This window comes from Cygnus atratus, chromosome 14, assembly GCF_013377495.2.
Source record: "Cygnus atratus isolate AKBS03 ecotype Queensland, Australia chromosome 14, CAtr_DNAZoo_HiC_assembly, whole genome shotgun sequence".
Taxonomy (NCBI): domain Eukaryota; kingdom Metazoa; phylum Chordata; class Aves; order Anseriformes; family Anatidae; genus Cygnus; species Cygnus atratus.
In genome coordinates this window covers 9,215,502-9,240,695 of record NC_066375.1, presented here as the reverse complement: position 1 = coordinate 9,240,695, position 25,194 = coordinate 9,215,502, and the positions used below count along the sequence as shown (strand labels likewise).

Sequence of the window (25,194 nt, the reverse complement as noted above, 5' to 3'; positions counted from 1 at the left end):
TGCCTGCCTGGGGTGATCTGTCGTGACAGCAGCGCTCGCTGTCCTTGCTCCCGTGCCTCGGCACCTTCTGTCCGTGCCTGCTTGTTGGGTCTGGTAGACGCTAGGTGTCAGCCTCTGTCTCTGTCAGGGCTCTCTCGCTGGAGCGGAAGGCAGCTTTCTGTCACTGCTAAGTTTAAACAGATTGCTAGTCAGATGAAGTATTTATTACTGCTGTATTTTAGGTTTGTGTCAGCCTTTTCCAACCCTCATTTTTCATAATGACTTCACTCCCGGATCATTGTATAACTTTATCTTCTCTATGACTGAAGCCTCGGCTCTGTTGTTCCTGTTTTCAAGTGTATTTGATCATTTACCCCGGTGTTAGAAAGATACTTAACTTGTTTTGTGATATTTATATTCTGTCTTGTAATATTGAACACTTAAGAAAAACGTCATGTCTGCATTTTCTGGTTGCAGAAAAAGTGCAGAGCAGCCTGTGCTGAAAAGTGACTTGTCGTGACAGTGCTTTGCCTGGGTTTAGCGGATACAGATTTAAACAAGCCTTAGAGGTGACCTGCAGAGGAAAGAGGCAGACTTGCGCCTTTTTCTTTTCTTTTGGATGGTTACAAACGATCTGAAGGGTTCTTAAGGCAAACTGTTTTTTTCTTTTTTTCCCCTCCCTGTCTTTTGCTTTTGAAATTGAAGTCTTGGTACTCCGGAAGATTGGGGTGGCTGCAGATCTACGGCTGTGTGCGCTAAAACCCTTGGGAAGCTACAGCAGCTGGGAGGGGCATGAACTTTTAATTAGTATTGAAAAATATGAGTGTTTTTTTCTCTTATTATCCGTGTAATGCTAATGCTTAATTAATTCTTGGGGAGAAAGTGGTTTTAGTGGTGCTGAGTGGGAACTTGTAGTGTACTCATCCTGACCACAAGAGCTCTCCTAAGGAGCTGTAAGTGTATGGAGATTTAGTCTTCCTGATATTTTTAAGGTGAAAAACCAAGGGGAGGAGCAAGCTTGAAAATTTCGACCCTGGGCAAAAATTTGCCAGTCTTCTATTTACTGGCGAGAAAAGGCTTTCTAAATACCTTTCATCTGCCTTATCGCTCCTGGCTCGAGAGGTTGCTCCCTTCTCCTTTCGCCTCTCTGCGCAGTCGCATGCTGAGGCCAGCGCAGGTGATTTACTTGCAGGATCGATATGTTTGATGTTTGCTTGTGCCTTGCCTCTGTTTTTTTCCCTCTATCAAATACAATTCCACCGGCGGTGACGAAGGACAGGCACAGGGCAGCACTGCCCCCGATGTGCTGCGTGGCTCGGTCCCAGTGCCGCCAGGGGCTGCTTTGACGGTGGGGACAGTGGGAGGTTTGGGGCTGTGCCGAGGCCAGAAACCATCCCTGCGGGCTCACAGCTGCCCTTGAAAAAGCCTCATGCCTCGTGGTGTGCCAGCGAGGTCTGTAGCCCTGCTCTGAAACCCCTCGCCTGCAGCGGGCAGCGACCTTCCACCACGGCAATGGGCATCCCCAGCCGTGTTTGTGCACAGCAAGTCATCATGGTCGAGACATCTCGTAGCCCGTGAACCTGCCCTGACAAACCTCAGTGCTAATAGCATAAATTCCTTCGTAGCCTTTCAGACAAGGTCAGGGGACTCGTGGCCTCTTAACAGATTCAGAGGAAAACGACCCAATTCTGGAGAATTGGAATCCGGTGACCTGAATTAGTGCCATACCTTATAACGTATATACTAGGAAAAATGGGATTGTGGCACAGTGTTTGTGAGCGGGGTTTGTGGTTCTTCAGATACGTGCAGTTCAACGACAACAACAAAAAGTAAAGGAGGAGGTGTGGTATTTTATGTTAATGATGTGTTAGGCTGTGAAGAAATAAAGAACAGTGTAGATGAAACAGAATATTTTGGGGCTGGAGTCACTTTAGGGAAATCTGGCAAGAGGCTTTGTGTTGGGGCTTGCTGGGGAAGCGCAGCAGCCATCTAGTACTGGGGCTGATCGAAGTTGAAACCTATGGAAGAAATCAAACCCTGAGAGGAGGAGGGAGAAAAACCCCTTGGATTTCTTGGAGAAATGGCATGAGAAATCGCAGGCCTGCCAGCGAGGACTGCTAATAAACCGCTGTAATTCCATCTGATTAGAGAATGGCAAGTGTAATGTGTACACTGAGGAAGAAGAAAGGGAGCCGGGTAATGACTGACATGTTAGCCTGACCTTGGCAACGCACAAGGCTTTTGAACAAATTTTAAAGGAGAGAATAAGTGGAGTCACAGAGGTAAATGAAAGATGGGATAAAATGCACATGGATTTACCAGCTGCAGATTGTGCAGGTTAATCTGTTCCCTCTCTTTGATAGGACAGCTGATTACCCCGCCGAGAAAAATGCAACAGATTTTATCTGTAGGAATCTCAGAAAAGTACTTCTCGTGGTCAACCAGCAGCTGTACCAGTTGATCAGGTCATCCAAACTCAGGCAAATGGATCTTAAAGCGGGGTGGGTGAGGGCTGCTGGAGTGCTTGAAGACACTGAGAGCCCTGGGCTGTTCTGCTCAGCACAAATGGAGCTGGGCAAGGGCTGTGATCGCTGCCACCATCGGGATAGGCGCTGGGAACAGGCAGAGACTGTGGACGTGAAGGACAAGGTTGAGAACAGATGGACACGGGATGTCCAGGAATACAACTAGGCAGCAAAAAGTACTGCCAGGCATTGTTGCAGAGCGCTGCTGAGCTCCTTACCGAAAGGAGTAATGGAGGCAAAAAGCTGACGAGTTCAGGATAGATACTTAGCCGTTTCTGGAAAAAAAAGGAAAAAGAAAAAAACGTGCTGCACACAGAACTTGATGACCCAGCAGAGCCTGTCTGGCCTGGTTAGCTGTGTGTGTTGCTTTATACAATATCAGAATTCTCTTTCTTTTCCAGGCCTCCCAGGTGCTGTCTGCAGAGGATGTACGCGGAGACGGGGAACCCATGCAGACTGCACAGAGGTGAGGAGGGGGGAGTTCAGTGTACCAGGTCCGTGGGCTCGCCCTGGGGACGTGGACTCATCCTCTCACCGGGAGCAGTTTGCGGCACGGTCTGCGTGGGGCTTGCTGAAGCCCTGGGAGCTGTGGAGCCTCCAGCAGCAGGTCCTGCTGGAAGGGCTGCGCGCAGCTGCTGCTCGTACCTGTCCCTGGAAATACATGGCTCTGGAGCAGCAAGAGAGAGAGGAGAGGCACAACTGGGGAGAAGGGATCAGTTATTGTTCTTGGTCTCTAAAACGTGCGAGTACATCCTTGTACAAGTAAGAGGACTTGATCCTTACCCTCTGAAGCTAATTTGACACGGTACAGTAAAGCTGTGGAGATGGGTAGGTGAGCTAAAGGTGAGTTACAGCAGCGTGATCACATGCTCTGCCTTTGAAGGCACATATGCAGCATGGTGAATGGTTTACAGAATTTCTGTGTGTATTTTTATATTCTTGCCTTGCTGCTGAAGAGGAAAGAAGGGAGGAGGAAGCCAGACGGCACTGCCTATCAGCCAAAGATAGAGTGCAGTGCTCCAGAAAAGCCACTTCAGCAGATGACAGGTGTGGGACAAGTCAACATGATTTTCTTCAGATTTAAGCCTAGTCTTTTTTTTTCCCCCTTTATTTTCTTTACTTCCTGGGGGATGCAGTTCTGCAATGAAGGCTGTGAGAAGGTCAAAAGGGAGAGGATTCAAGGAGCAAGTTGCAAGAGAGGGCAGATAATGTCGTGGGTTTTTTTTATTGGCTGGGTTTTAAAATTGAAACCTGTTTTGAAACAAAACTGCCAACTTTTCTTAGGTCTAACAGCATTGGCCCGAGTGGTTAATAACAACCTGCTGTTGCTTGCACCTTTCCAACAAGCTTAAAGCTCACCTTGGGGAGCAAAAGGAACCTGCAGGAGCTGATGTGCCTGTGACAGATGAGCTTTTGCTGCTGTGTCAGAGCAAAAGGCGCCGAGGTGTATGCTCCGGAGCTCTGCCTCCCTCCTGCTCAAGGCAGGAGAGGCCAGGGCTGAATCTGCTGAGAGGGAGATCTCCTCCTGCCTGCGTAGCTGCTGGGGTTGGCTGGGGATGCTCCCCCCGAGGCCGGGACTCACCTGCCTGCTGCAGCCCCTCGCGTGGCAGCTGGCACGTCTGCAGCACGACAAAATAAAAAGGCTGCAGACTTTGCAGTTCGGTGCACGTTAAGGTTTGCCATCTGGCTCCTGGTAATTTGCCACAGCAGTCCTCCCTCAGGGGAGGCTCGGGCACCCTGGGCCGCTGGCCTCAGCGATGCTTAATAGGAAAACACTGCTCGGAGCTGTCGGGAGGCGTTGGAGCAGTTGTGGAAGCGGCAGCGGTGGAAAAAGGCTTCTTTGCTTTCTGTAGGCCACTCTGCTTGATTGTTTTATGCTGTGTGCAGAGCATGGTAGATTGGGGTTTTAATAAATGATTATAGGCTTTGTTACCAGGAGATAGTTGGTGTAGCAAGAAATGTGGTTTGACTTCAAATTGATTAGCCCATTTTATAAATGTCATAGCAAGTTGTTTTGTGTGAGTTCTTTTGAAGTGAGCCCTGATGTTAGACAGAGTAAAACATGCTCAGCCTGGATTCATAACAAATGCTTTGAGATGCTTTATTTAGAGAGAAAAGCCACTTGTGATTTCCTATCAGAATTTTGTTATTTATCATAAATCAGCAGCGCCTGTTCTCTCCTCTCTGAGGCCTGTGGTTGAGCCTAATAAATCTTCTATTTGTCAGTGTGGGGATTCATGTTTTTTAAGTGTGTTCTTGCATACTTGATCAGACTAATCAGGAAGCCATGCAAAGCGCTGAGAGTGTCAGCATGGGTGCCAGACTTACTCAGCAATGCCTGCCTGTTTCAGAGGGACACTGTGCTTGGTGGAAAACAACGGAGGAACACGAAGGTTAAAAGGAGCGGGGCAGCATGCGGCACTGCGCCGAGGAGTCGCCACACCACTGCCGCTAGGACTTGGCCGCAGGGAAGCCTGGCATCGTGCTGCATCCATGCTGCTTCTGCCTGCCGTGTGCAGCGATGAGAAAGGAAATTAGTGCAAAGAAGGAGGGAGTAATGCAGGACTGAGCAAGTCTGTGTCTTTCCTCTCTGATGATTTCGTTCCCCAGACGGAAGATGGTACCTGCACAGCTCCCAAATCTAAGAGTAGAAAGAATCAGGAGAGCCCTGTAGGTATTTTTGCTCCCCTCACATGAGATAGAAGCCCTCGATAAAAAGACACAAAGGGTCACTATGTGAAAATTAGTTCTTTGGGGAGTTTCTGCTTAGGACAGCATTTTGTACCAATACGTTTCTCTGTTATCCTGATTATTTCTGGCTATCAAATAATGATCACCAGGAAATGGCAGAGTGGTCTGCTCTTCCGAACTGTGCAAGACAGGCAGGGGCGTGTTGTCACACCTGCTGGATTTGAGTTTTATTTTTATATTTTGAACAGCGTCTCCACGTTGACCCCACTTGGCAGTAAAAGGAGCCCAGATATTGCCACAGAAAACTCTGCTGAAGAAGAGATCTCCGTTTGCCCAGGTAAGAGGCACCTGGGAATGTTCCAAGCTTTGAAACGAATGTTACACACTTATAAAATACAGAGAAAAGAAAAGAATTTTCAAGTCATTTGAACAAAACAAGTTTTCCTTCCCAGCTCTGTTTATCAGGGCTGAAATTATCCGAGTAATTTTGTTTTCGTTCCCTGGTTTTGGACCCATTCCCTCTAAGACAATGTTGCAGCTCTGTGACCAGAAATAGCTGGGTGCTTGCTGCCGATGAGACCAGGAAGCACATCAGTGCAGAGGGGTCGTTCCAAACAAAGTGCCAGGTGTGGTCTCTGCAAGGCTATCATGAAATTTTCACATTTTTCACTGTCAAGATATGTAAAGCATGAGAGCTGAAATATTTTTTTTTTGTCTTGCATTAATTAAAACTGTTTGGGACCAACAAGTTTTTCTTCCTTGGTCTCTCCTACCGCGTTTGAGATTTTCCAGTTCAGGGTTTTAAGTGAGGGAAGTGATGAAGAGCCCGCTCCTGGTGATGAGCAGCTGTAGGGAGAGGCCGCGGCAGTGCTTGGAGGCATATTTTGTTGCGAAGGAAAGCCTGGAGGTTTGATGGTGTGAGAGCGTGACAGACCACAGAACGGGAGCTCTGTTTGCCGTGCTCCTCAGATGCAAAGGAGAGCTCTGTTCTTGCATTGTCTCTATCCCAGCAGTGTCCCACGCACTTTCCCTGAGTCTAGTCTCACTCCCCATGAAGCTGCAAAGCTGCAGTGGCTCTGTCCTCACACCATTGTGCTGTGACTCCTAACCCCTCATCCAGCTGTGTTGTTGCACATTGTCTGATAACATTTGTGACAAGTCTAAAAAATGTTTTAGAACTGTGAAAACGTTGCTAAAAAATGGGTTAAGTCGCATCAACAAGAGAGGAAAAAGTTTGGGGGCTGCAAAGCTGCACTGACGTGGAGTTGTTTTTCTGCAGAGACCCAGCCGAGTCCGCTGGAATCTGCTGAGCCAGAGAGAGAAGAGCTCTGCTTGGCCAGCAAGGATGCACCTATGCAGGTAAAAGAGCCCGAAGCTGGGGAAATGTCCTGTTTCCAGTGCTGCTCTCCAGATCTTTGGTTCAGCTGGGCTGTGCTAGCATTTCCCCCTGGGTAGCCGGGAGCGTAGGCCGCTGGGATCCTCATGAACACTTCTCCATTCACTTTTCTCTGCTGCTTTGTAGTTCCAGTCCCTTTTGGCCAGCTGCATCTGGAGCCTTTCAGTCCTGTAGCTGGAGATTTGTTATCAGTTGCAGCTCGTTCTTCTGTATCCCGTGAACTGCTGTGCTGGAGGACGTCGTCAGTGGGGACAGCAGCCCGGTGCTTGCCCAGGGTCAGAAGCGCAGGGCTCTGGTGCTCAGTGGTGCAGAGGGATCTCAGTTACTCATGTTAGGACACAGTTTTATCTCTTACAGTCCTCTGAACACCAGTGTTTGTTGGCCACAGACCATCTCCAAGAGGCTGAGGAGAGGTTCACCCAAGGGGACTGGGTTAGGATAAAGATAGCAACGAGGTGTTGAGGGCTGGTGGTGGCTTGCAGCCCAAGGAGAGGGAGCTGGGCCCAGGAACCTTGATTTGTACGCAGTAATAGTTACCAGCAGTAGTGAGCCAGTGGCGGGGCCATCCTCTTGGCTCCCGATACAGATGTGCGCTGTCGTGTGGCTGCTTTCCCTGTGTTGTCACACCTGTGCAGCAATTGCCTTGCAGCTGTCACTGTAGCGACATCTGACTTCAGTTCCTGCTTCTGATAAAACTCCCTTTGTCTATTAATTTAGAGAGCGATATCAAAGGGGTTGCCAAGTGCTCCTCTGGCAGGGTACATGAATACAGAACCGTGCAGCTCTCGACAAGAGGATTCGTTTGTGGAAAGCTCACTCGGGCAGCCTGCAGCTTGTACAGCGTGTCTGCAGCTCCGGAGCCTCATTGTCACGGGCCTCTTAATAAACCCAGTTCTGCTCTCGTGCTCCTTCCAGTCCGCAGGGCCCTCAAGGCGCTGCTCAGTCAATTAAGAGACTGCGGCAGGCAGAGGTAGTGGTCCTGTGCAGAGCCCCGTGTCTCAGCCCGAAGGCACGCTGATGGCCTGTTTGGCAGAACAAGGTGCTGGGGCTTCCTAGGGGCTGCTCCACATGGTTATCCTTGGCAGCAGGTACCAGCCCCAGCCCGCAGCCTCCCAGGCAGGCGGCAGAAGCAGCTGCCCGTGGATCAGCAGTTAGCACGAAGCAGGCAGAGACCGCTGGGACCGACTCCTTCCTTGCAGATGCTGAGCCAGGACACAGGAGTCTTGTTCTTGAGCTCAGCCTCTAGCATCGCTCTTGGCTGGTTGCAGGCTGCGAGTGCTGCGTCTCGTAGGCAACTTTCCCTGCTAGAGAGGGAAGGCGACGGTCCCTGCCTCTGACGGGGGCGACTGGCTCTGCAGTCGAGGTTTTTCGGACTGCTACTGCAAGGTTTTGTGCACGCAGTTTCAGGGCTGCGGTATCTTTTGTTACAGCATGTTGCATTTCCATTTAAAATTAGTAATTTACCACTGAATGTAGGCGGGCAGGGCGTGTGGAACCGGTGATCTCCTAAGACTGATTTAAAAATGGCAGCTCGAAGGCACGGTGCCTGCTGCTTTTCCCATCGTTTTTTTGCTGTGTTGTCTGACTGGGATAATGCGGGTTTGATCTGATCATTCATATTTGACACATCTTGTTTTTTATGACTCCTCTTTGTAACGCCCCGCGGTGAGGACTTCGCGAGATGTAGTGACACTGAGAAGTGAGAGCAGGGTATGAGTGCTAATGCTGCAAGCGATGTGCTCCAACAGCTTGTGTTTGGCTGGAGGAACTCTTGTGGCAACTCCTCTGTAGAAATCTAGTGCAGAGTCTCCCTGGAAATGAGTGCAGTGTTTTTGGGGGTCGGTACCATCGCCTGTCAGGCGGTGACTGGGAAAAATGAGTTTTCTGACTTGGATTCTCAGTTTAAGATGCAGTCGTGCAATTTCTTGCAGAGCTCCTCTGAGTCAACCAAGCGCTCTCCTTCCCTTTGGAACGTAAAAATGAGGATGGATGCTCAGCATCAGGCCCTCATTTGGCAAAGCAAGTGTTAAACCAAGAAATATGACAACGTGCTCCAGCAGCACCGAGCGTCTTGGCCGGCCCCAGTTACTGCTTCCCTGAACTTACACTGTTGGAGGGATGCAGACAGCAGTTTTACTGCACATGTCACTGCTTAGCCCTAAGAACAGAAAGCCCTCCTATGTTATTTTCCTATAGGTTTCTTCTACGTGGTTAATATTTAAATCATTTTTAATGGGGGGAGGGGGGGAGAGGTTTCTTTTTTTAAATACGGAGAGATTTTGTAGCAAGCCTGACTAGGCAGAGATCTAACTGTGAGTGAGATGGGAACAGCCTGCTGCGTCCAGGAAACAGGAGCAGCGTAGGGAGCAGCCTGTATCTCTGGGGTTTGTAGTGGAGCACCTTTGCAGCTGGGTAACCAACGCACAAAGAGAGTGTGGGGAAGTGTTAATGGCACCCAGGGAACAAACACGGGCTGTGACATTTTGCCCTGGCAAAAAGCCGCTGTTAGTAATGCCGTGTGACATGGATTTTTGACTGCGTTGCCTCTCGTGGGTCTGTGTCACCTCTGATGCTGCTCCAGCCACGTCCCCTGTTGAGGAGGAGCTTCCCAGCGATCTCGCCGTGCCGCAGCCTTCCTTCGTCCTGGGGAAAGCTGTGTTCCCAGACAGTGCAGTCTCTGTAGTGTGGATCGTGTCCAGAAAGTGATGAGCACAAGTCAGGTGTTGAACTCTCGCTTTGCCCCATGAATTTCCCATCAGTTTCGCTTCTGAGCTTTCCTGATTAATGGAAGCTTTGCCATTTTTCTGTTAGTATAGGTGGTGTTTGCCTTAAACGGTGTGCACGGCTGTGCAGGGAGGTTTCACCATGATTCAGCAGGACATGTTGCCTTTGGAAGAAGAATTAGACATTAGTGCTGCACAGTTTACTCAGGCAGTGGTGTTATTTCTGACCTGTATGTGATGAAGGGAAAATAAAACTTACCAAGAAAAAGCAAGTCTCTGGGAGGGTGAGCAGCTACCAGACAGCACAGAGCACTGCAGCTACCAAAAAAAGAAATAACACGACTAACTGTCTGTTTTTCCTCTTCTTCCTTAGGCCAGTGACGATGAAAATGCTGGCAGGGCTCTGGCTGAGGGCAGTCCCACAGCTGCTGACCGCGTGTTGTGCCCAATGTGTGACAAAGGCTTTCCAGCTGCAGAGATCGAGCTGCACGCTATGTACTGCAACGGCGTCGTGGGAGAGGAGCCTGGCAAGGACAGTCCAGGTCTGCCAAACACTCCGTATATTTGCTTTTTGTGCTGGCCTCCCTCTCCTGGTACTTGCAGCCAGGTGCTGGAATCCTTTTCCTCCCGGGATATTTGGTGTGTGGTATGGCAGGTCGGGAGGTTTGTCCTCTCTCCCTTGGTCCATCTCAGAGCTGGCCAGGAGAGTGTACCTGGAGACTCTAATAATTTCCAGAACCTCCTGCACAGAGAAATCTTCACTGATCGGCTTCATAACTGATCACAGTATTAGTCCCGGGGAAGGTCTGTAAGCTGAGCATTACACAAGGATCGAGACCTGGCTGTTTCACACAATGTTTGCAAGGCACATCTATTTTGAGTTTAGTGAGGACCTGCAGAGAATTTGCCAGAGAGAGAAAATGGCAGGCTCTAGAGCCATGCGGGTGAGCATCCTTCAGGCCTCTTAAGAAATGAGAATGTTCTGTACCACTCCGAGAACAGCCTGCACTGTGCAATGAGCCTGACATTTGTATGTGCAAAAATGGCTTGTTCAGCAGGAAGGGATTGCAAAAAAAGTTTCCCTCTTGCTCCTCCAAAATTGCAAAATGATAGCTATTGATCTGGGAGCTCAGATTTTTCTCCTTCGTGTGAAGAGTGAAGCATAGAAGTGCAATCAGAATGCCCGTATTAAATCCTCTTTGCGCTCTTCTGTGTCAGTTTTCTGTAGCCAACCTTTGTAGAGCTTAAGTGAACAAATACACCAGTTGGCTATCAATGTACTCAATAAGTTATGCTTTAGCTGCTGCTTGAAATGTAAAATCTGTTAGCACAATGTCAGGTAATATCAAAGTAGTGGCTTGTAATGAGATTAACTTTTCAGGTTGTGAATATATAATTTTTAGTTGCATACTGGGTTATTAAATGCGATCTAAATCTGTAATGTTTAAGCAATTTGAGCAAATCAGAGCTAGTGCAAGAGCTGTAACTTCTGCACTCCTCTAGCAGGAAGAAGTTTCTCCATGTAATCTTAATGCAGAGTTGATGTAGCTTTAAAATACAAGGTCCTTGTTATACTAAATCTTTGAGGATGTGACATGGGTCCTGTCAAGATAACACGAGCCAGAGTAGCAGCTGTTACTGCTCGGTGCTGGATTTTGGTGGGGAGTTCTCTCTGCAGGCACAAACCAGCTACCAATGCAAAGGGGGAGCGGCTCGTGCAGATCATGCAGTATCACAGTTCCTCTCCCGTCCTGATAAAGGTCTTATCTGCACTACAAAACAGAGCAGAATTTTTATATGCCTTTTAGCAGGAATGGCTTTGGCCCTGTGGTAGTTGGGTCCCCCGTGTGCCTGGATTGTGGGTATATCCATTGATCCTGGGGAATCCTGACTGTGATCAGGAAAAGGCTTTGAAATTTTTGGCAGTGCAAGGGAATTTATTCTTTCCTTTGGTGTTGGTTTTCAGCAGGACGGAGTTCAAGGCTGGCCTTTCCACTCTGCTTCCAGACTGGTCTCCTCGGGGATGTTTGTAAGGGTAGTTATTTTGGAGTTGCTGTGCTGCTATTCTGCCTTGTTCAGAACAATCCCCCCCAAAAAAGAATACTAGCCTGGAATAAAAGGGATCTTGGTCTGCAGTAATGGCTCTAAGCAGAGCAGTGGTTCTGGGACAAAATCACAGTAATTTGGGTTTTCTATTGCCAGTTATTCTAGTATTTTCCCTGTAGAGACTGGGCTTTATTAGCCATAGCACTCTCCAACGCCTGTGTTGTTTGGGCCAGGGCTCTTCACGGAGCTGCAGGCTCCCCATGCCACGAGCTGTGCACTTGAGCTTGGAGGAAAACATAACGTGGGGGAGAGTCCCGATGCCTGCTGGGCTTTGGCTCGTAGGGCACCTCCCTCCAGCTCCCAGCGAGCGTACCGAGACAAACGTCCCCCCAAAAGACCCCAGCTGATGGACTGCTCGGGGGGACTTGGGATGAGCAGGCAGGGGAGATGTTTAGCTCAGCAGAGGTCAGACAGTAGCTTGGCACGTCTCTGCAGGTACAAAAGGACTCTGCTTCTAGGGCTGCTATCGTGGCACCTTTTACTAGCATAAAACCTCCAGGTAAAGTAATGCATGGGGGAAAAAAAGAGGTGGGAGAACTGTTCTCTGAAGCAAATGCCAACTCCGATGTCGGTCCAGAACCTGTCCCCTACCACTGCAGCACCACGTCCTTCTGGCTGGATGCTGGCTTCCCCAAGAGCAGAGCAACAGTCGTGTGCGAAAGGAAATCCAAGTGCTGCCCTCTAAGCCTTGTCCTGATCTGTTTAGGAAAGACAGCTTCACTTTTCCTTTGCTGCACCGGGTCAGGGGTTCCTGATCTGTCTTCAGACTTATTAATTGGATTTACTCCTGATGGCTTCAGTACCGCTGATTGCTGTAGCTGCCAGTGTTTGCAGTTTTAAAATTACAAAAGGATGGATCCTTGCTGGTTTTGTTTCTCTTCTTCCCTCTTCTAATCATGCACCAAAGTCTTTCAGGGGGACCTATAAGGAGGGCAGCTCAGGCTGGCTGATGTTTAAGGACAGGTTTTCAAATTAGGTAGCTGGGCAAGACGAGCTGCAGTTGCTTCACTTACGTATATACATGGCTGCCCTGGCTGGATGCCCAGACAACCACATACCTGGACAGTATGAAAATCTGATCATGAATTTCCATTTTCCTGTGGTCTGAGTAAATAAAAAGGAAGAGCCTGCTGTTGCTTTAGCTTCCGTACCAGGTTGGGGGGAGGTTCAGGTCCCAGGCTGCCAGCTCAGTGGCTGATGTTAATTCCAAGTGAATGAGCGAAGCCATGGAAGTGTTGTGCCAGCTCCCTCTTCCTTCATGCCTCCAGCTGAAGGGCTCACTTGTGCGAGGGGCTCTTCACGGAGCCACCGGCTTCATTGCCTGCTGCTGCTGCCCATGCACGGATCTGCTGGTCTCTGGAAGTGAGTCTTGGCTGTTACTGAGCACATCAAATCGTCTTGAGCTTTGGGACATACTCTATTCGTATCGTCCTCCATCTACGTGCTCCCATCTTGTCAGTTCCCAGGTGAGCCTGGGAAAATGAGGATTTGCACATCCCTTCCTCCCAGAGCCCCGAATGCAGCCTTATGCAGCTGTCAGTCTTCAGCGCAGCAGCGGTGCTGGTGCTGTTAAAAACCTCCTGACATCAACAGAAGTGGCACTGATACAGTGGAAAGAGTAACAGAATAGGTGCAGGGAAAAGCTTCTCCACTCCTGAACAGGGACAAGACGCTGGCGAGCCTGCCACTGATAGGATTCTGTGCCTAAAGCAGCGTGCCTGGCAGCGAGGGTGGGGGAAGCAGGTGCAGAGAGGAGCAGACGGCTCGTGCAGCAAGGCGAGGAGCTTGGAAACGTGTGGCCTTGCCCCTCTGCGTGCTGGCATCTGGCTGAGCTCACCTGGCAGCCCCGGGAGATGCTGAGGATGATTTGCCAACCGGGAGAAATGCTGAAGGAGTGAACAGGCTGTCCTCAGGCTGCAGAGTGCCTGGCCCAGCACAGCGCCTCGCACCAGGCGGCGGCGCAGGGTTCCCATCGCACGGCGGCTCAGGACTGCTCTGCGGTCTGGGAGTTTGCCCCGCGGCAAGTATTTTCCCAAGTTCCCGACCCCCCCCCCTTTGCCGTGGGCTGCTTCCCGTGTGTTTTGGCAGGGGTCGTGCCTCGCCAGCGTTTGTGGGGACGTGAGCGGGGAGGGCTGGCTGCTGCGCCTCCGCCAGCCGCTGGCACCGCCGGCCCTGTTCTCTCCCCTGCGCCTCTGCTGTCAGCAGCGCAGCTGGGGGTCTTCCCCTGGGCACCCGTAGAGCCGGTCCCGGAGATCTCTAATGGGCCCATTATGCCAGATGTGTTCACTGCTTTTGGAAGAAAATAGAACTGATTAACACCTGAGCTGGTGCACGAGGCTCCTGAGACGGTGTTAAAAGAATATTAACAAGTGCGCGCCGAGCCGGAGAGCGGCTTTCACCGCGCTGTCAAACGCGCGGGAGTCGGGCTGTGGGGAGGCTGGGGGGCCGGGGGGTGGCCATGCTCAGCTGTCCTCCTGAGCACGCTGCCACTTCAAATCTGGGCCAGGCTGAGCTAAAGAGAGACGCCCGCTTTGGTGCCTGTGAGAAACAAGCTGTTGGGATCTGTCGTCGCCCACGAGACAGCGTCCACGTCCTAGGAAATGCTCGAGCCTGTTTCTTCAGCGTGGACGTCCCCCTCCAGCCCCAGCAGCTCCTGAGGACCTCACGGCGCATCTGGTGGTTGTGGCCGATCAGCGACCGCTAGCAGGGGAAGGGCCTTGCTGTGTCAGCACCGTGGGTAGCTACTGGGGCTCGTGGGGTCGCCTGATGCTCTGGAAATGGGGTTTTGCAAAAATTCCGGAGGATTCCCTTTGTCCCGCACAAAATTCTGTGCACCCCTTTCTTTGCCACAGCTGATGAGCCAGCAGTAACAGCTTTGTCATGCCCGTAGCTTGGATCCAGGCCTTTCTCCTAATGAGAGCGTGGAGTGTGGCAAGCAGTGCTTCTGGGCTGTGGAACAGCTCCGTGCATTGCCCCTTAGCCAGATTGCCTGAGAGTGCTTACTGTGACATCTGCTTCGGGGCTGGAGTCTTGGATGTCCCTGGTGGAGCGAGCTAAGATATCCGATGTGTTCCCCGAGGGTCTTTGGCGGCATGTCAGCAGGAATATGCTGAGGAATTCAGCTGAAAGAGGCAACGCTCCGACGTGCTCCCCGCAGCTGCCTGGGGAGCAGGTTTGGAAAGGCTGCTCGGGCTTGCTGGAGGAACAGGAATTGTTGGACCACCACCTGCGTGCTGCTCAGGCCAGCATCTCGCTGGCTGCCTCCGCGTGTCGGAGCAGCACCTTCCCTGCTGCTGTCGGAGAGCAGAGCTCTTCATCCAGAGACCTCACGGAGCTGTGCGCAGGCAATTGTTCAGATCAAGGTGGGGGCAAAGCAGCGGCTGCGAGGCCAGTTGTTGTAACCTTCCCACCCCAGCATGAGCTGCGTCCCTCCCCAGCAAGGCTGCCTCTTCCTTGCACATCTGCAAAGGGCTGGTGCCCCTGCACAGCCTCAGCCCTCCTTCCTCCCCAGCCTCACAGCTCCCACGCTCCCTCCCCTGCAGCAGACACGGGTGTTTAGCTTGGCAGCGAGCGGTGCGGCGATGCTGGAGCAGCTGGGTAGCTCCGCTCCCAGGCTGCTGCGCTGCCGTGCGTCAGCTTCAAAATTACTGTAAACTGCATACTGTTGATCCAGCTGTTTCTGGTGGAAGACAAGTTCTGGTGCGAAACGGCTAGCTGGCTTCTGAGGCTGCGGAAGGCAACTTCTTCCAGAGCCCTCCGAGAAAAAAGGAGAGTTGGCCAGCCCCCACTTAGGCAGGAAAGGAGATCCTGCCCATCCCAGTCCGGTGTTTCTTTGCCTCACTTTGCGTCCCTCCTGCTGCAACCTTTAGCGAAAGAGTGAAGGGTGTTGCATGTGGATGTCGTGCAGGGGTGATTTGGGGATGGATGGCAGGTAACCTTTTCTGTTTTGCCTCCAGTGCTCACCCGGCATCAGAGAGAGGCCAGAAGTAAAGCTGCCGGTGGTAACAGCGGCCCAGCGGCCTCAGACATTGACAAGTAAGTAGGTATGCTTGCTCCTCCAAGATTGTCTCTGTGCTCCAGCTCTAGCTTGTCCCTGGATGTCTTCATCCCTCTATAAATGCTGGCTGTTGGCCTTACAGCATCATTTCCCTAAGAAATTGCCTTCGCTTAGCGCCTCTTGTTGCAGTGCTGGGTATGTTTACACCGAAACAAGAGGAATTTGCTGTTCTCTGATTGCTTATTTTTGCACTAATTCCTTTCAGCCAAATCCATGGTGGGTCAGGGATGTGTGGTCTCTGGCCGTCGTGGAGGGAGCTGTAGTTAAAATGTTGCTAACTCAGGCAGCTTCTGCTGGGAGACTTGAGCTTGGTAACCCTGGGAAAAGAAGAGGCTAGGACAAGGAGGCTGTCAACATGGCACCTGTAGTGATATTCTTAATTAAATTAGACTTTCAGAATAGCAGTGGCTTTGTTTAATCTCTTCCCATGCAGCCCCTCCTCCTGCCACCCACACAAAGCATCATAAGAGAGGATCTGACAGTAAAATCCCTGCTATGGAAGCAATTTTGCTGTTACAAACAGTGGATGGCAACATCACTAATGGAATTAGGCTAATTATAGAGAGGACAGCTTCTGTTTAGACACATTATCTGGGTAATCAGCACTGACTGGAAAGAAAATACGGGAAAAGTACTGCAGAGTTTTGCTCGATGGGGGCTCTCCATACGCATTTTAGAGCCTGGGGTGAGTTTTACTAGGAGAGTGCTGCTTATCAAACTGAACGCAGCACTGCTGGGGCTGGTCCCTGGGGGCTCATCTCTTCCTGCAGAAGGTCCATTCCTGAACAGCTCCCCGGGTGGATGCTCTCCCGAAGAACCAGTGCCCTCTTCTGCATGCTCTGGTCCCCGCCGAGAGCTGGCGTGGAAGCAATTACAGCCATATAAACCCAGGCCTGACCTCCATCTCCTTTCACCCAGGGTAATTTTCTTCCTAGGCACACTCAGTCATCCTGCGTGAGCCTGGGCATCTCCTGCACAAACGAGGGGGTTCGAGGAGCGCGCTGCAAGGGAGAGGGCACCTGTACCAGCCCCCCACCAAGGAGCGTGTGCTGTGGCTTGTAAAATGGAGATAGTGCAGAGAAAGACTTGATTTACTAGTCAGACAAGCTCATCCAGCCCTGGTAAAACGTCTCTCTGATTTAACACACTTGGTTTGCTTTTCAGGCAGAATTTAACTCCCTTTTGCAAAGCCCTTGCACTTCATTTCTGTGGATTTTGACAGGGTGCTTTATGTCTGGGGAGAAATCAGCAGTGGTTGAGATAGTTAGATGAGCAGATTTGATTACCGTCCCGCTGCTGCAGCAGCAGGAGACAGAAGAGCAGGCAGGGAAAACAGATAATCGCCCAGGCTTTGTGCTCGGCGCTGGCCTGACCCCGCTGCTCCGTCCTGATCCGGCGACACGGAGGAAGCAAGTCACGGCCGGTGGCTGGGAGCCCAGCACAGGGCGAATCCTAACGCGGTGCTCTGTCCTTTCGTGCCTGGCAGGTGTGAGAAGTGCTACCTCTGTAAGTCACTGGTGCCACTGCTGCAGTATCAGAGGCACGTGGACAGCTGCCTCCAGGCTGCTAGGCAAGCTCAGGGAACCAGGAGACTGCGAAGCGCCAAGGTGAGGGGCGACCCCGCAGACCATCTCCTTTGCTTTGCGCTGGGTTTGGGGCCGGGTTGCCAGCAGGAGTCCTTTCCTTGGTAAGTGGGATGAGCTGTCCTGGCACGGGATTGCCTGGCCCTGTGCGTAGTAGCCCTGGCCAGAGAACTTGTTGCCTTCCCTCCCGCGACGCTCTGCGAGAGCGTGGACCGGTCCCAGGGGTGAGCTAATCCGGCGGAGCTGCCAGTAACCTCTCCAGCAGGCAGGCAGCCAGCCTGTCCCGCTGCCAGACAGCTCGCCTCGGTCCTGCAGCCTTCCTCGGCTGAATATAGATGCCGTGGAGGGCGGTGTCAGGGTGACAGGCGTATCTGACTCCAGCCACAAGCCCCTTTCCTCGGGGAAGGTTTGGAGCCGAAGCTGGGGGAGCCGCTCCGTGCCTGGAGCATCCCAGGGGAGCTGCGGGGAATGAGCACGGGGCGGTGTGCCGGCTGGGGGGATGTGGCAGGAGCATGGGGAGCAGCTGGCTTGCGGTCACCCACCAGGCGTTGGCCCCCACCGTGCCTTGTCCTGCTCGTGGTGGTCCGAGGGGAACGTGGGGAGGGGTCTTCTTGGCCTTCCCGCTGGCTCCTGTGGGCAGAGCCCTTGTGCCTGAGCTTTGCCTGTGCTCAGAAATGTGATTCTCAGCATGAAGATGCAACATGATGTCTTAGTTTCCTATAATCCCTTAAATCCATCACAGGCCTCAGCCCTTTGGGGATTCAGATGCAAATGATAAGACTTCTGGTTGATGATTTTGGCTGGGACACAGCCAAGCGCTGCGTGGCTCGGGGGGCTGCGGGGCACGGCTGCTCCTGCGTGTGACCGGCTCCGTGGGGGCCGTTTGACTCCGTCCCCGCGCCCCACGGCCGGCTGGCGCACAGGGCTCCTGCGTACAGGCACCACGGGAAGGAGCTGGGGGTGGGCGGCCCTGGGGGTGGCTCGGAAAGGCTCTGGGTTTCCTCCGGCTCAGCCTCGTGCCGAGGGGGGAGCAGGTCAGGGTCCTGAGCCATTGGGGAGCTTTTTGCTGGTAGCACGGGGTTCCTGCCACGGCCAGTTTTGGGGTGCTTGGCAGCTCTAGTCCTGCAGCTGGGATGCCAGTGCCTTCTGGGGCAGGGAACCGTCAGGAGAGGGGACTTTGCAGGCAGACTAAGTGTCCTTCCCATGGTCTGTGTGACCGGCGTTGTCACACCTTCTTGAGGCTGAGAGAGATGTGTGTTCCTTGTCTGGCTGTGCCGTGGAGGAAGGCTCTTCCCAGCAGCACCAAGCCCCCTGCCCTTACACGAAGCAGGACAGAGCCTGCCCTCAGAGGCACAGTGCCTGGGGGATGTGGCAGAGACTTTGGTGCCCAGATAGCCCCATACAGCCCCGTGCTTGCTCACTGGGCTCGGGGGTGACTTCCTGCCCCTGGCCTCCCTTCTTACCGGGCTCTGCTCTGTTAACTGGCCCCAAAGCTGCCCCGGTGTCTGTGCCCGGAGGGGTTCCTTCACGACAGCGCCGTGACAGTGTTCTCCTCTCCCGTGGCAGGTCGTGGGAAGGCACGAGAGGGGACTCCTCAGCATGCTGGAGCTCTCGGAGAGCAAGTCTGCAGGTGGGAAGCTGCTTTCTGTGCCGGGGTGAGGGCTGCCAGACCTCCCTTTTTGGGGCTTTGGGGTCTCAGCTTGGGCTGTGCAGGCTGAAGGAGCCTGCTCAGGAGGCTGGGGGTTAGCTGGCTGTTGGCCCTCGGGAGCCCCACGCCTGCTATGAAGACTTGTGGCACAGCCCAAGATGTGCCAGTGATGGCACGGCCCAGCTCCATGTCACTGAGGTCCTGGGGGGGGGGGGGGGTCAGGGTGCTGCCCCCAAGAGTGCTGACGTGCCCTCTCCCTGCAGGTGCTGATGCGGGGACCCCCCTCGCTGGACTAGGACGACGCTCCCCTCCTGTGCTCCCAGCCCGTGCTGAGGAGGAAAAAGAGGCGGCCGGGGACAGCGCGAGCTCCCTCCCGTGCCGCCCTTTAGGCACCTCCGCGGTGCCACCCGCCACGGGCTGCTCGCTGGACTCGGAGCCGCGCTCGGCGCACCGCTTGGGCAGCCAGCAGCAGCCCAGAGCCTGCCGCCGGAGGAAGCGCAAGTTCTGAGAGCTGCTCCCGCTGTCTGCTGCTCCCACACCCCCCCCTTTTATACGTTTTCTACGCCGCGAGCCGAGCCGGGAGCGTCGGGCGGAGCAGTGACTGTGTTTTATAGGTGCCTGCGTGGCTTTGCTCCCCGTTAAAGAAACGGAAATATATTTATGTATGTTTTTATGAAACTGCAGCAACACACAGGAGTGGTGCCGTCCTTCTCGGGGGAGCAGGGCGCAGAGCGGGACCCCAGGATCAGACCCCCAGCCCCACGGCCCCAACACAGCACCCATGGGCCCGATCCTGGCTTCTATTGCCAGGGCAACGGGGAGCGGCGTTAGCAACGGTTCTGCCTCCCCCCCACCCCAGCACACCCAGGGTGCCACCAACGGGTGCCTCCTGCCTGCCGCCATGTCCAGCCCCAGGCGCCCCGGCTCCCAGCCCAGCCGCGGCGGCAGGACCCCGTGGAGCTTCCGCGGGGAGAGGGGCCGCCTGCACCCCGTGAACCGGTGAGGGGCTGCGGTCCTGCAGCCGGGGAGGACGCTGTGGGGTCAGGGGTGGGATGGGAAGTGGGGAGAGAGCTGGGCCCCCACCCCTCCTCCTTGCCCCTACCCTGGTTTTAAATGTCCGCTCCCCGGGGAGAGACCAGCCTCCGGCCTCTTGCAGGTGCGTGGGCATGGTGATGTGGGGGCAGCAGCCTTCTCCTGCGGCACCCGGCCTCGAGGACAGCCTCTGCGCCATCGCCGTTGTGGGGCGCAGCTGTGCCCTCTACTCCCGGCTGCCTGCTCGTGATGGCGGCGGGACGCTGCCGAGCCACGACGCTGCCCAGACCTCGGCCCCCTGCGGCAGGGACGCGGAGGGGAGGTGGGGAGGACCGGCTGGGATAAGGCCCCTCCGGCCATGCTGCGGCACGGCCGGGGGCTCCGTGGGTGACACCACATCCCCCCACGCAGGGCCCTGGGGAGCTTCCAGCTGGGACACCAGGACAACATCCCCTCCTGCACGCCGGTAAGGCCTGTCCCTGCCTCTCCGTGCCCAGGGAGAGGTGTCCCCTGTCCTGCCGGCCTGCCCTGACCCACTGTCCCCAGGTGCAACGGGCGCTCATGTCGCTCACCCCCTCGCTGGAGAAGCTGCAGGTGGTGAAGTGCCGCATGCTGGAGGCCATGGACAAGGGGCTGAGCCAAGAGACGCACGCACAAGCCACCGTGCGCATGCTGCCCACCTTCATCTGCTCCACGCCTGACGGCACTGGTGAGGCAGCCCGGCCGGGGGACGTGCTGCTGTGCTGCCCGCAGCTCTGCACGCCTCCTCGGGGTGCCAGGGAAGGATGCCGCAGGAATCCCCTCCTTGGGCTGGTTGTGGGGTCTGTGAGCTGTCCTCGTGCGGGGACAGAGGCCAGGAGCCAGCTCCCTGGGGCCCTGCGGTGGTCTCAGGAGGGGAATTGCTGCTTCCCCTGGGGGTGGGTGTCACTGGGACAGGGTGAGGAGCGGATCCTGGGCTGGCAGGTGGGGGCTGCCACGGGCAGGTCTCTGCCTGACTCTGCCACTGCTGCCCCGTAGAGAAGGGCGACTTAATGGTGGTGGAGCTGTGCCAGAGCCACGTCCGCACCCTGTTTGTGACCCTCCTGGGTGACGGAAACCAGAGCCCGCAGTTCATGTACAAGATCTTCGAAATGCCAGCGGACATGCTGCAGGGAACCGGGGAAGCGGTACGGGGGGGTCCGTGGCAGGGGCTGGGTACCACAGGGCTCCGACCACCTCCCGCACCCGGGGGTGCTGGGGCAGGGGGGCAGCTGCTCACCCCATGCCTTTGCAGCTCTTTGACTTCATCGCTCAATGCGTGCACAAGTTCCTGGAGGAAATCGGCACCCCCCAGCATCACCTCCCCTTGGGCTTCGTCTTCCCTTTCAGCTGCAGGCAGACGGGGCTGGGCAAGGTGAGCGGGGCAGCTCCCGGGGGGGACAGAGCCACCCCCAGGCTGATGGCCAACGGCTCGCCCCCGTGCTCTCCGCAGGCCGAGCTCATCTCCTGGTCCAAGGGCTTCCAGTGCAGCGACGTGGAGGGGAAGGACGTCGTGCAGCTGCTGCAGGCAGCCATCAACAAGCTGGAGGTGGTGGGGGGGCTGTAGGGCGCTGGGTGAGGGTCCCGGCTGGGGGCTGCCCCCCGCGATGGAGCTGACGGTGCCCTGCTCCCCGCCAGCTCTACCATGTGCAAGTCATCGCCCTGCTCAACGACACCGTGGGCACCATGATGGCGAGCAGCTGGGGGGGGGAGCCCTGCGAGATCGCCCTGGTGATGGGTGAGCAAGCAGGCGGCCCCGTGCCACAGCGTGGCGGTGCTGGGGGGGGCTGCGCCGGTGCTCAGCCCCCCTCGCTCCCCGTAGGCACGGGCACCAACAGCTGCTTCATGGCCGAGGCGGAGCTGGTGGAGGTGGTGGAGGAGAGCAACGGCAGGATGTGCGTCAACAGCGAGTGGGGCTGCTTCGGGGACGACGGCGCCCTCAGCGACGTGCTGACCCCCTACGACCACCGCGTGGACCAGGAGTCCTCCAACCCCGGGGAAAGGAGGTGCAGCGAGGGAGGGGAGTCCTGGGGGGCCCCTCGCAGCGATGGGGATGCCAGCAGGAGTGAATGCCCCCGCCGTGGTGCTCTCAGAGGGCTGGGGGTTGGTGGGGCTGTGGCTGGGGAGGGGGCTGACTCCCACCACACGCAGGTTTGAGAAGATGGTGGGCGGCCTCTACCTGGGGGAGATCGTCCGGCACGCCATGCTCATGCTGGCCGCTGAGCAAGCACTTTTCGTCGGGGCCAGCACCTCCGTCCTGGGGAACAAGGACGCGTTCAAGACCCAGCAGGTCCTGGAGATCATGGAGTGAGTGGCTGGTGGCCGGAAGGCGTGACGGGTGGGTGCCCCCAGCCGCAAGCGGGCGGCTCTGTAAGTGCTCTCCCTTGCAGCAACGAGACGGGCATGGCCAAGGCGAGAAGCGCTCTGGAGGCCCTGGGGCTGCAGCCGAGCGAGCGGGACTGCTGCCGGGTGCAGCAGATCTGCCGGGCGGTGGTGAGCCGCGCCGCCGCGCTCAGCGCCACGGGGCTGGCCGCCATCCTCAGCCTCATGTGCCGCAGCCGGGAGCTGGAGCGGCTGGTGGTCAACGTGGGGGTGGACGGCGAGCTGTACCGGGCCCACGCCAGGTGCGGGGGAGACACGGGGCTCCTGGATGGGGACATCGCCCCTTGGGATGCCTCAAGCCCGGCCCTCACCCTCCTCTTCCTCCCCACAGGTTTGGGGAGATCCTGCAGAGCGTGGCGGGGCTGCTGGCCCCCGAGTGCGCGGCCACCCTGGTGCCCTCGGCGGACACCAACGGGCTGGGGGTGGCCATGGTGACGGCGGTGGCCCAGCGCCTGTTGACCCAACACCAGGAGGTGGAGCAGCTGCTGGCCCCGCTGCGGCTCAGCCGTGTGGACCTGGAGCGTGTCCAGGCGCTGATGAGGCAGGAGATGGAGCGCGGGCTGGGCCGGGACAGCAACGTCGACGCCTCCGTCCGCATGCTGCCCACCTACGTCTGCAACACGCCCGACGGCACCGGTGAGGGACAGGGTGTGGGGAAAGGGGCCTGATGGGGGGGGGGGGGGGGGGGGGGTGTCTCTGGCCCTGCTCATGCCCCCAGGTGTGCTCCCTGCAGAGAGAGGCGACTTTCTGGCGCTGGACCTGGGGGGGACCAATTTCCGGGTGCTGGTGGTGCGTGTGATGCAGGAAGGCATCCACATGGCCAGCGAGATCTACATCGTCCCGACGTCCGTCATGCAGGGCACCGGCGAGGCGGTGAGTTTCTGTGCGGGGAGCACAGCACCGGGCGAGGGCTGGGAATCGCCTCGGCCCCTGCTGCCCTGGGGCTGCCTCACTGCACATGCCTGGGGACAGCCCCCCTGCGTCGCTCCAGCTTGACTGCAGCCCCTCTCCACAGCTCTTTGACCACATCATCGAGTGCATCATGGACTTCCAGACGAAGCAGAACCTGATGGAGCAGGTCCTGCCCCTCGGCTTCACCTTCTCTTTCCCCTGCCAGCAGCTGGGCCTGGATAAGGTGAGGGGGCAGCGCTGGCCCCGCGGGATGGGAAGAGTCCCCGAGTGTGATGCAGCCTGGCCCCTGCTCCTGTCTCTCTTCCAGGCCGTGCTGTTGACGTGGACCAAAGGCTTCAGTGCCTCAGGCTGCGTGGGGCAGGACGTGGTCCAGCTGCTGCGAGACGCTGCACAGCGCAAACAGGTGGGGAAGGGCTGGGGACCCCTCCCCTGAGCCCCCCAGTGCCAGCCCGCTGGTAACACCTGGAACCCACTGGGTGCCACCAAGCCACGTGTCCCCATCTCCTGCCTCCAGCACGTAGCGCTGAAGGTGGTGGCCGTGGTGAATGACACCGTGGGAACCATGATGGCCTGTGGCTATGACGACCCCAAATGTGAAATCGGCCTCATCGTGGGTAAGGGGCACCTCTGCACCCGGGGGGGGTCTCTCCCGTTCCTCGCCCCAGCTCTCCAGGTGCTGCCGGGGCTGGGGCCGGCAGGTGACAGCGGCGCTGGGCTGCAGGGACGGGGACCAATGCCTGCTACATGGAGGAGAGGAAGAACGTGGGCACCGTGGAGGGGGACGAGGGCCGCATGTGCATCAACATGGAGTGGGGGGCCTTTGGGGACAACGGCTGCCTGGACGACATCTTCACCACCTTCGACCGGATGGTGGACGAGAAAACCATCAACGCGGGCAAGCAGAGGTGGGCGAGGGACCTGGCGTGGGCAGGGCTCTGGGCGGGGGGGGGGGGCACTAAGGCAGCCGGGGCTGTGCCTGGGGCAGGTTTGAGAAGCTCATCAGCGGCATGTACCTGGGCGAGATCGTGCGCCACATCCTGCTGGCAATGGTGGACAAACAGCTCCTGTTCCGCGGCAAGCCCTCTCTCAAGCTCCAGACCAGGGACATCTTCCAGACCAAGTTCCTCTCCACCATCGAGACGTGAGTGTGGGGAGCCCTCGTGTCGGGGCTGAGCGGGCACGGGGTGCTGCCACCTCCACCCCATGCAGTGGGATGGTGACGGGGACAGCGACACTAACCATGGCCCTGCTCTGGGCCAGCGACAGACTGGCCCTGCAGCAGGTACAGGGCATCCTGCGCGACCTGGAGCTGGACGCCAGCTTCGAGGACAGCATGCTGGTGCGCGAGGTGTGCCAGACCGTGTCCCTGCGGGCAGCCCAGCTCTGCGCTGCCGGCCTGGCCGCCGTGGTGGAGAAGATGCGGGAGAACCGGGGCCTGGCCCAGCTGGCCATCACCGTGGGGGTGGACGGCACCTTGTACAAAATGCACCCGCAGTGAGTGCAGCGGGCGCCCTCCACGTATCTGTGCCCCGTGAAAGGCGTTTGGGGCATGGGGTGGCCCTGCTGGTGCTCAGCTGCCTCGTCCTGTCCCCGCAGCTTCTCCCAGAACCTCCAGCAGACGCTGCGGGACCTCGCACCCAACTGCGCCGTCACCTTCCTGCAGTCAGAGGACGGCTCAGGGAAAGGCGCCGCGCTCGTGGCGGCCGTGGCCTGCCGGGAGACCAGCCCCTAGGGACAGCCCCGTCCCCCTCCTCCTCGCCCCCCAATAAAGTGCTTTGCTCTGCACCTCTGACTCCTGGGGTGAAGGCAGGGGGCCGGGGGGCACAGCTGGGCAGAGCCCCACGTAGCAATATATATCGAATTTATTTACATTCACGTCCGCCAGACCCCCCGCCCGCGGCACCGCTATGTACATAAGGCCAAGTGTAAATACTTGAATGCACTTAATACAGAATTAAAAAAAACGGTCTTTACACAACACGGCACGGGGCCCGGGGCCGCCCAGCCCCGGGCGGAGACAGCACGACGGCACCGCACGCACCACGCACAACCCAGCGCCCGCCCGCACCCCGGCCCCGCGCCGAGCCCGGCACCCACGGCCATGGCCACAGCCACGGGCAGCCCTCCCGGCGGGCGCGGGCC

At 56.2% G+C, this 25,194-nt stretch overlaps 2 protein-coding genes across 3 annotated transcripts in view; both read left to right on the top strand.

Moving 5' to 3' along the window:
• UIMC1 (ubiquitin interaction motif containing 1) overlaps nucleotides 1–19,397 on the top strand; it is a 37,769-nt gene extending 18,372 nt beyond the window's left edge. For both annotated transcript variants that reach the window (XM_035559578.1, XM_035559579.2), the window contains exons 6-13: nucleotides 2,906–2,970; nucleotides 5,444–5,532; nucleotides 6,475–6,554; nucleotides 9,688–9,856; nucleotides 15,377–15,455; nucleotides 16,964–17,084; nucleotides 18,627–18,690; nucleotides 18,972–19,397. In XM_035559578.1, coding sequence (XP_035415471.1) covers nucleotides 2,906–2,970; nucleotides 5,444–5,532; nucleotides 6,475–6,554; nucleotides 9,688–9,856; nucleotides 15,377–15,455; nucleotides 16,964–17,084; nucleotides 18,627–18,690; nucleotides 18,972–19,216 — 912 coding nt within the window. In that variant the 3' untranslated portion in view covers nucleotides 19,217–19,397. The remainder of the gene's footprint in view (nucleotides 1–2,905; nucleotides 2,971–5,443; nucleotides 5,533–6,474; nucleotides 6,555–9,687; nucleotides 9,857–15,376; nucleotides 15,456–16,963; nucleotides 17,085–18,626; nucleotides 18,691–18,971) is intronic.
• Nucleotides 19,398–19,609: 212 nt separating this feature from the next.
• On the top strand, nucleotides 19,610–24,784 carry HK3 (hexokinase 3). The gene is made up of 20 exons (XM_035559610.1): nucleotides 19,610–19,707; nucleotides 19,865–20,062; nucleotides 20,152–20,206; nucleotides 20,287–20,449; nucleotides 20,758–20,906; nucleotides 21,014–21,133; nucleotides 21,212–21,307; nucleotides 21,397–21,496; nucleotides 21,581–21,764; nucleotides 21,910–22,065; nucleotides 22,149–22,382; nucleotides 22,472–22,776; nucleotides 22,874–23,013; nucleotides 23,156–23,275; nucleotides 23,360–23,455; nucleotides 23,567–23,666; nucleotides 23,774–23,957; nucleotides 24,038–24,193; nucleotides 24,313–24,546; nucleotides 24,649–24,784. The coding sequence occupies exons 1-20, from the start codon at nucleotides 19,610–19,612 to the stop codon at nucleotides 24,782–24,784; spliced, it is 3,024 nt and encodes a 1,007-aa protein (XP_035415503.1).
• The last annotated feature ends 410 nt before the right edge of the window (nucleotides 24,785–25,194 follow it).

What these genes read in the sequence shown, in the direction of transcription:
- HK3 (XM_035559610.1), top strand. Translation starts at nt 19,610, where the DNA reads ATGTCCAGCCCCAGGCGCCCCGGCTCCCAGCCCAGCCGCGGCGGCAGG. An exon ending in TGCAGGGAACCGGGGAAGCG is followed by an intron (nt 20,907 to 21,013) that starts GTACGGGGGGGT and finishes ATGCCTTTGCAG; the next exon opens with CTCTTTGACTTCATCGCTCA. An exon ending in TGAAATCGGCCTCATCGTGG is followed by an intron (nt 23,667 to 23,773) that starts GTAAGGGGCACC and finishes GCTGGGCTGCAG; the next exon opens with GGACGGGGACCAATGCCTGC.